The following is a 10,080-nucleotide window of genomic DNA, read 5'->3' on the forward strand; positions in this document are numbered from 1 at the left end:
TATAAATATATATATTTTTATTCTCTTTTTAAATGTCCATAAATAAATGAAATGTAATTTTACATCTGTTGGGAATTCCGCTTTAAGAACACATTTGGTGAATAGTCTAAAATGTCTACTGTGGCCATGGTTTGATTGTGTCATGGCTACAAAGGTATATCTGTATATTAGGGATGCACCGTTATATCGGAGACCGATGCATATCAGCCCAAAATAGCTCTTTTGGGGAAATGCCGAAACAACAAAAAGTTTGCCGATAATGACCCACCTCCCCTGCCCGTCCACAGTACAAGCTTCAAACACTGCCCATCAATCTGAAGCCCTCGTCACCTGCTGTGACTCTGCCCAGACCCCACTCGGATTGACCTGACTCGTCTGTGTGAGCGGGCGAAAATCCTCCTTTCTGCGGGTATATCAATATTAATGGGTGACCACATTGAAAATGAGGGAGGGAGTGGGGGTTGTTGGTTGCTGTGCTTACATTCAGTTCCCGGCGGCATAATCTTGCGGCTGCAGCTGTCTTTTACTTGGTTCCAGACGTCTGCTGCAGTGCGGAGGTAAGGCTGCTCCCCCAAATCACCCCGTTCCCAAGACCCCCCCAATCACACCTCACCTTGTCCTGTTGGCCGCTCTGCTGCCTCTGGTCCCTCCGCTTCCCCGTATACCATTTAACAGAGGTAAGATCGTACTGCAGTGACTGAAAACAATAGCAAACCTGCTATTGGCTATTACAAAATGCAATAGCCAATCGCATGTTGACTTTTGGACCCACCCACTGCCTGATGCCAGTCAGCAGAGGAGCGGACCTGAAGGAGTAAGTTCCAATCCAATAGCCAACCTGCGATTGGCTATTGCATTTTGAAATAGCCAATAGCAGGTTTGCTATTGTTTTCAGTCACTGCAGTACGATCTTACCTCTGCTAAATAGTAGAGGGGGAAGCGGAGCCGGCAGTGGGAGATGGTGGGGTGTAATTGGGGTGGTGACAGCTGTCAGGATGGAGCGTGGTACAAACACTCAGCGATCAGTGATTGCAGAGTGGTTGTACAACATTGAGGACAGAGTATGTTTACTATATCCTCAATTATGAATGAATGGGAAGTGTTAATCACCTCCTGTTTATTCATAGTTGTGGTTATAGTAAACATACTCTGTACTCGTGTTATGAATGAGCAGGAGCACTCATAGAGGATTCCTGTTCATTTATAACGAGAGCTGCAGTAAAAGAGATTGAAGCCCCTAAAAGTAAAGTTAAAAAATAAAAATATTTAATAAAAAAAGGAATAAATAAATATAAAAAAATTTAAAATATTTAAACATTTTGAAAAAATTAAAATAAAAAAACATTTTCGGTTGTGGCCTGACATATATATATATTTTTTTCTCGTTTCGGTTTTGAAATTTCCATTTCGGTGCCCCTCTACTGTATAGTGTTTTAATTTTAAAGGAAACCTGCACTTTAGATATACCTAAGCTGTTATTGCTTGCTTACATGTGAAAATGTTAGTTGTCTGTCTCTCCGGCCTCAATACTTTCTGAGGGACTGATCTAGAACAACTCCAGACCTCTAGCTGTTTTGGAACTACAAGTCCCATGAGGCATTGCAAGACGCAGACTTGTCTCCCAGAGGCAGAGACATGATGGGATTTGTAGTTAAAGCACAGCTGGAGGGTCGGAGATGCCTAACCCTGATTAATGTATTAAAATAGTCAAAAGTCATTAGTCTTACCAAGTCTACTAAAACTGCCCTTTTTTTTTTTCAATACTTTTTATTGAACACTTGAGGAAATCCAGGGAGATGTATAACATTTCTGAGCCTGTGTTGTGGAATAATGTTACACATTTTTTACTTAAAGGGTTATTAAACCCTCAGTTTGTTTTGTATATATCTACTGCTAGCAAGCAGTAGATATATGCAAAGAGTTTAAAAAAAAACAAAAAACGCTTTTAAAAGAGGTTAATACTTACCCGTGTCTTCCCGCGCGCTCACGCCCGAAAATTGGCAAATTCTCAGGTGGCAGCAAAGCAACTTGGGACGGGCGCATTCGCAGTTCACATTTTCGGCCGGGAGACGAGGAGAGACACAAGGTAAGTATATGGACGCCTGCACCCGCATGAAGACACCGTGGGACAGGAAGTGCCAGCAAGGACAGAGGAGTCGGCGCTGGACCGGAGACCCGCAGCAGAGCTGGATGGACAGATGAAAACGACAGGAATGAAGGAGATCGGATTAAGAAACATAATTTAAGGTAAGTGCTTTCATTAACATTGGGGGGGAGGGAATTTTTTTAAAAATATTAACCCCTTCATGACTGAGCTTGTTTTTAGTTTCTGTTCGTAAATGACTGACACACTTTTGACATTTTTGCTGTGTGATTCTTCCACGTACCAGGGTGCAGTCACTGCATAAAAAGCGCCGCTCCAGGTATCTGACCCTTCCGGGTATGTTGCGTATCGGGTCCTCCACCGTGGCCGATGGTTCCTCCTGCTGGAGCCTGTGTCAATGTGGTTAGAAATAATCAGCCTTTGCTGACCAGTTGTAATTGTCCCATAGTGTGGTGTCTTTTTCCTGGAGCCCACACTAATTGTCCTTCACAATGTTCTATTGTACACATTTGGTCCACTATAATTACAGAGAGGAAAGCAGCATGTTGCAGATTCTAATGAGAATTATTGACTGCTGGTCCTAATCTTTTTATTTATTTATTTATTTTTCACAGACGTCATTGGCAAACAATTGGCCAACTGATCGGACAAAGAGCGAGTGTTCAGTCCCGGTCTAGCGGTCGCCGCTGTGTTTTTCTCTTTTCTATGTGGCTAATGGCATCTCATTTCAAAGTCTTCATCTTTAAAATGCTTCAAACATACTCGGTAAGCCCCTTTGCTAGCTTATGCTATTTTTATTACGAAATTTTCCAGTTTTAGGGTCAGCATGAATTTGTTATAACAACTTTCTTATCATGTCCTTAGATCTTGGAAATACATGCAGATTTATTTCAGAATCACATTTATGATATGATAAGACAAAACCTTTTATCATTCCATTAAATAAATCAGTAAAAGAATAACACAGTTTACATTTCTACATCAATGCACAACAATTTTGGCCAGTTTTAGTTAAATATTCAGAGAGGCACAATCCAGCACAGGCTACTTTCCCAGGCCCTGTGCTGGACAGCAGCAGGTCATACCTGTAGTCCCAGCGGGGCACAAGCTGGATATGTGGCAGTCACCCTGTAAAACAACAAGTAAAACAAGGCAGCAGGTGAAATGTGCTGCCCTGTATGTGACATCAGCCCAGGCTGGTCCTCCTACTCTTTTTCTTTGTTTCTCCTTTGTTTTTTTTGTTTTTTTGGGGGGGGGGGGGGGGGGGGGGGGGGGGCTATTTGTACTGTGCAGGTGGTGTTCTTTCCATGGGTTTTATAACTTATTCATAACTCATTAGTCAGGAACCTTCTGGCTGCTGTCTGTCCTCCTAGTTTCCAACCCAGAACACAAACTCGCAGCTTTTTCTTTCTGCTATTGAGCACCTGTTCCGTTCTGAACATAATATCGTGGGAAATAGTGATTTATGTACCTAATTTTATTGTACAAACGTGTGTTTTGTGGCTAGGACAACAACTTCCTGAAGTCATTCTGCAAAAAGAGATCCAGTTCAAAGAACTATATGAGCACATTAACCAGAGAAAGTCATTCTGTACATGAGAATCAACCTTCTGCAGTATGCATCTTGTTTTTCATCTAGTTCAGCCATGTAATGATGAGTCACCTATACTAAGAAGGGTCTGAACCGAGTTCTTCTACTACTTTTTCCTTTTTAAAGCGCAGCTGTTCCCAGACTATGAACATGAAATCTGGCCAGAATGGGACTGGAACACACTGCATCTGGTGTGAACCTAGCCTAAGGGCCAGTTCACACCACAAACTCCGCGTTCCAGTGCATTCGGCCTCTGGAACGCACTGTAGCGCAAGTCGGCCGACTCCCTGCGGGAGGGGGCGTCGCGGTGCATTGAAGTCAATGGCACCGCAGCCACCCGCCAGCAGTGCGATCGCCGGTCCAGTGCGTTCTGCAAAAATACTGCAAGCACTAAACGGATATAACAAACTAGAAAAGATTATGGTTAGGGCAGAAACAGACATTTCCCAGCACACTCGCCAGCCTGTTAAAAAGGTACACTGTCTTACTACTAAGGTTAGAAACAGAGGTTTCAGTTGTATAACTTTTGCAAAACATGTGGAAGCCGCGCTGCTTCGTCAATGTCACTCTGTATAGTGCGGTCCTAACTCTAATCTATGAGAGCCTCCATCTTGGAGCATATTTATAGCAAAGGATGAATTCCGTGCAGGTTCGCCAGGAGGTAGCTCAACCTCCTTAAGGGCCCTATCACACCATGTCCGGGCCAGGTCTGCACGCCTTTATGCAAACGCAGTGCAAAGACATTGACGAGGCAGCGCGGCTTCCACATGTTGTGCAACTAAAACCTCTGGTGAGTGTGCTGGGAAATGCCGGTTTCTGTACTGAGTAAAGCCCTTCCATGTGACCTTGCTTTAAAGCTTGTTATGAATTGATGAGTACATTTGTCATTGGTTTCACTCATGGTTAGTGTTCACATACCGTTTACTTTAACACGGTGTGTGTTTTCATTACCAATGATAAGTGTTCGTGGACCGTGCCGTGACATTTTATGAAACATGCTGTGCAGTAGCTCTATATAACAGAAAAAATATGCTGGAGTATGTGAAAGAGAAATGAATCTGGACATGTGCCCAGATCAGCGGATCACTTTAGGGTGGCTGTGAGACCTCTAATCTGAAAAGCAGCTTAGCTTTGGTTGTGTAAAATCTGCCATGTCTGTGGGTCATGTGAGAGCAAGGGGCAATCCTGACATTTTATGCCATTTCATCCATCACATTGCTCTGCTCTTGTTCTCCAAATATATAAACACTTCATTTGGGAAAGGTGGCTTGTGTAGCATTTTGATAATGCTCTAACCTCTCACTATATGGTTTTTCTTTGCAATGGTTTGTATTGAGGAATCAATCACACTCCCTAGATGCACGATCGATGCGTCCAGAGATAGTGATTGATTTTAAACCACATGTAAGCATATCACATACCATCACATGCAGTGTGTCAGCGTTAAATGCAGCGGCTGTCATCTGATCATTAACTGGAATGGGTGACAGTTGCAGCTTGTAAATGGCAGATTAGGAATTCCTGACGCAGGAATCCCTAATCGAACCTAAACGTATAGGTGTGACTGTGGCCTAAGGTTTTCATTCAGCAATCCCAAAATATATTAGGTTAATGGGCTTCTCCTCCCCCCCAGCCCCAGTTGGCTGTACTGTATATCTGCTCGTGTGTTTTATTTTAAGGGATCATAGATTGTTGCTTCCTTTGGGGGCAGGGAGTGGTTCAGAGATCCAGTAGGCACTGCAAGAAAGTGAGCTGTATAAAAAAAAAATCTATTATGGCAATACCTCTTTATTTGGGCATTGCTTTAATCATTACCTTTTTGTTTGCTTGTTTTGGATCCCTAAATCCATTTCTTCCTTGTTCTGGGACCAGTGAAATGAATGTGAAATCCAATTATTGGTAGGCCCTAGACATAACTTAAGGGATTCCTTTGGAATCTCAACTTTGTAATTTCTTATCTCTGTTCACATCGTGGTTTAGTTATGAGAGTCCGGCTAGGCTCATGCCATTCACATGCTCCCCTAGATAGCGCTGATGAGTTTAGGAACTTTCATAAATCAGCACTGTAGTCTTTGGTCACGTTTCACATCCATTGATTTTGAAATGTTAAATTAACTTCAAGCCATCCATACACGCATAGATTACTATGGATAGAAAGAAATCTAACATATTCCTCCACCTGCGTAAAACAGTGCAGATAGACAAATCTCTCATGGCAGGCTATTGTGTTCTGACAGCTAGCGCCCACGGCTGTCAGAATACCTCAACAGGGACTGCAGCTGAATCATCATCTTGTGCAGTAGAAACAAACAACAAGCCTTGGATCTTTGTAGTTTGTGACTTTGACAAATTGATTTGGTTGCTTAAAGAATAAGTACACGATCTTAGACTGATATGGGGCTCGTCTTTCTCTGTCTCCTGGCCAGGAAACATAGGGAGATGAGCCCCTCAGACTGCTATGCGGCTCTAGTACGCAGGCATATCCTGCAGTGCGCAGACTTCGGTGCGGGATGTAAGCAATCCTCAGAGACCACAGGCACTGGATCTCTAAATATAACTCTCTGGAGGGGGAAGGTGGGTTCTGTGAAGCAAGGGTTGGGGAAGGAAGGTGACAAAGATAAAGTGCATTTATTCTCTTTAGGGCTTGTTCACAACCTATGTATCCCTATGCTATTTCTGGGCTCTGTTCACACCAGTGCCGTCCGTTCTGGTCCAGACAAGAAAACTATACTGCTTGTCTGATTTTTCTCTGGTTTGGAGCACATGTAAACGCATCAAAAACGCATCAAAAACACTGGACTGCACCTGAAAACCCATTTTAGGGTAAAGAAAAAAAAACACTAATGCTAAATTATCAGAACCAAAATAACATGTCAAAGTAAAACTATCAGACATCACTGTTTACAAAGTCAGACTGGTATAGAAGCGCTGACTTTTATCTCTGGTGGTAGTCTTTTAGATGTCACTTAAGGTCAGGCCAATGCACAGAGATCAAATATGTTTGTCCTGTTACTCCTGAAATATCACCCACTGAGCAAGAAACACATTGACATTCATTCCAGGTTTTTTTTCTTTCCTTTTCCTATTTAAGATAGCGTTTTGCAGCCTCATGAAAAACATTATGGTGGCCTTGCCTTTCTGCAAATCTATTTGTGGAACATCATGCTAACATTTTGGCTAGGGTTTAAACAAAACTTTGCTTCCCCCCCCCCATCCCTTCCCCCCGAAAATAGATGCATGCCCATGTATTCAGTTTACCTGTATGCTTGATTTTAGCATTATAAGGGAAGTTCACCAGCCTAGTGTAGTGATTTTTTAACTCCTTTTTTAATAAAAAAAATAATTTATTATTGGTATTTATATAGCGCCAACAATTTTTACATAGTTGCACATTCACATCAGTCCCAGCCCTCAAGGATCTAAAGCTGGCCGTACACCTTACAACCATCGCTCGACTTTCATTGTGCGATGGTTGTAAAGTCATTAAAATTTCATACAACCTGCTTCTAATCGCAGGGCCTACAAATTTAGTATCACCATCTTTTTATTCTACCGGGCCTGCGCTTTCAGAAAATATATGGTTTGGGGGGTCTTTTACAAAAGCTAGCAATGCAGCAGTTGAAAATCAAATCAATTAAGAAAAAATTGCAGAAAATTAAAAAATGGCTTGGCCAGCTGATTTGAAAAATGTTCCGGAGGGCTTGGCAGCGAAAGGGTTAATGGAAGTGATTCATAGCCGCCCTATAACTTCTATGAGGCAAGAAAGGTGCCCCCCCATGTATACCAGGCTATCCATAACTGGCATCAGGATGGAGAGTGGTCCCCGTTCTCCTCTGTACAGTATGAATATGGATGTGCTCGGCTCTGCACTTCAAGATTGAGGGCTTGTTCACACCATGTCCGGATCATGTTCAGACCAGAACGGTTTGTTCCCGGACCAGAAAAGCATCCCAATGTATACCTATGGTAATTCCGGGCTTCACACAGCGCCGTCCGCACTGCATTTTCAGATCTGGTCCAGGTATGGTGTGAACATAGCCTAAAGCTACCCATACACCTGACGATTATCGTACGATAATCGCGGGTGATCCCGGGATTGTACAATAATCATAAGGTGTATGGGCAGTGCGCGTTATGGGTTAGAGCTGTCACATCCCAGCCAGCTGTGGCAGGGTAAGGAGCTGATCAGGAACTCTCTGGGCTAGTTTACACCAGATGCAGTTGTGATGCAGTCCGTTCAGTTTGGCAGCTGCTTCAAAATCGCGTCACAATTTCTGGTGCTCTTTCAGGGCCCTGTCACACCATGTCCGGACCAGATCTGCACGCATTTCTGCCAAACGCGGTGCGTTTGTGATGCATTCCATGCGTTTTCTTTTGTTTTGGGGGTAAATTCATTATGCAAATTAATCTCTTCCTGCTCCATGTCATTGCTTCTGTTGCGTGCCGGTGCAGTACGTTTGTGACGCGTTCCGGTGCGTTCTAGTGCAGCAAAAATGTGACAGCATTTTTTTTTTCCTGCACTGGAACGGGCTGGACTGGTGTGAACAGAGCCCAAAAATCACATACAAATGCATTAGGATGCATTTTTGATGCGGAAGAAAAATGTAACGTACCGCATCTGATCCGGACATGGTGTGAATGGGCCCTCACACCAGTGCAGTCAGTTCCGATGCAGTCAGAAAAAATCCTGCTTGCCACATTTTAGCTGCACCTTATTGCAACCGAGCGCATCGAAAACGCCTGCAAATGCACTGGACTGCACCTGAAAGCCCATCTTACGCTAAACTCAAAAGCGCAGTAAAAACGCGGCAAAATGCACCGCAGTGCAGCTGCGCAGACTCACACAGTTCTGATGCAGTTATGGTGTGAGCTAGCCCTCTGTTGGTGCCCAGGTCCCAGTCACACCATATCCAGTGCATTTCCTTTTGTGGTTCGATCCCGGAACGCACTGGATCGCATAGATCAAGCCGGCAGTGTTCTGGGGCGGGAGGCAATCGCTTGCACCAGAACACGAGGTACAGGAATACCCTCCGTTGCAGTTTGATTGTAAACGCTGCCCAGCTTGATCTATGCGATCCAGTGCATTTCGGGCTTGGAACGCACAGGATAAAGTGTAGGGAAGACATCAGTAGTGTATTAGACCCATGACATCTCATTAAAGGGAAACTGTCACTGCCTAATTACTGTCACACGGGTCTGGGCGATTTAATTGAACAATGCAAACTTCAGTGACCTCTTTTTAACGGTGTAATTGGCAGATGCAATTATGTTATTAAAAAAATAACCTAATTAAAAAAAATATACAGTATATAGCCTCTAATAAAAAAGTGTTTCATGAAAGCATTGTACCAAATAAAGGCCTTAGGAAAAACATGAAAAATATTTAGGTATGTTAATCAGTCTAGGAGTTATTGTCGGGTTCACCAATCCATGCTGATGCTGCTGAATTTGACCTGGGCAACCAGGCCTCAATGATTTTCCCTCATGTAATAGAAGAGCACACACTGCATGTTAGAACCTCGTGCTTTGGTATATGAGGCTTGATATTTTACTTCATGTAAAACATTCATAAAAAATCACAACTACAGACTGTCAGGGGTCCATGTAATATACATTGAGAACCACTGCGGTTGACTACGGCATTATGAACCATTCCTGCTGTTTTTCGGGTATACACATTATGCATTAAGCTGTGATATTCATGTGGACAAATCAAAATTCAGTGTGAATACTTGTCTTGCAGGTTCTTTGCTTTGACGTCGCTCAGAATTCTATTTCTAGCAGCATTTGGCCTGATGATCGTTATCTGCGTAGATCAGTGGAAGAACAAAATCTGGCCTGAACTGGGAGGTAAGAAATCTTCTGCTTCCTGTAGCAGTATCCTAAAGCCAATGTAATATTGTTATTAGGACAATAGATAGTAAAATCTGAAATGACAGGAAAACAAAATGTCAGGGAGGGTTGGGGTGGGGGTGGAAAAATGCGATCTCTCTCTCCTGCCGGCCGCTGCAGCTTCAGTGCGGCTAGGAGGAGAGGGATGGAGCGCTGACAGGTGTGATCAGAGCAGAGGAGCGGCAGGTATGGTCCCGCCGCCGGCTACCTTGCACGCCGCGTCGAGTAGACAGTGAGAGCTGTCACAGGAGTTCTAGCACAGTGCTGTGCTAGAACTCCTGTATTGGAGGTGACAGGTTCAATAAAGAGAACATGTCACCTCCAAATGCTATCACACCGGGGCTTGTCAGCTAGCTCCTGTGTGATAGCAATAAAGTTAAGTGAAAAAAATAAATAAAAATGTATAAATTATAAAAATAAATAAACATTTATGAAAAAATAATAATTAAAATGATAAAAAGTAAAAGATAGTAAGATTAGTAGATTAAAAAAA

At 43.1% G+C, this 10,080-nt stretch overlaps 1 protein-coding gene across 1 annotated transcript in view; it reads left to right on the top strand.

Annotated features, from left to right (window-relative positions):
* Positions 1-10,080, top strand: part of FAM134C (family with sequence similarity 134 member C) — a 40,483-nt gene that overhangs the window by 8,573 nt on the left and 21,830 nt on the right. The window contains exon 2 of the mRNA XM_018567786.1: positions 9,439-9,545. Within this exon, the coding sequence (XP_018423288.1) occupies positions 9,439-9,545 (107 nt within the window). The remainder of the gene's footprint in view (positions 1-9,438; positions 9,546-10,080) is intronic.

Source organism: Nanorana parkeri, unplaced genomic scaffold (genome assembly GCF_000935625.1).
Source record: "Nanorana parkeri isolate BGI_ZX_2015 unplaced genomic scaffold, ASM93562v1 scaffold1092, whole genome shotgun sequence".
Classification (NCBI taxonomy): Eukaryota; Metazoa; Chordata; class Amphibia; order Anura; family Dicroglossidae; genus Nanorana; species Nanorana parkeri.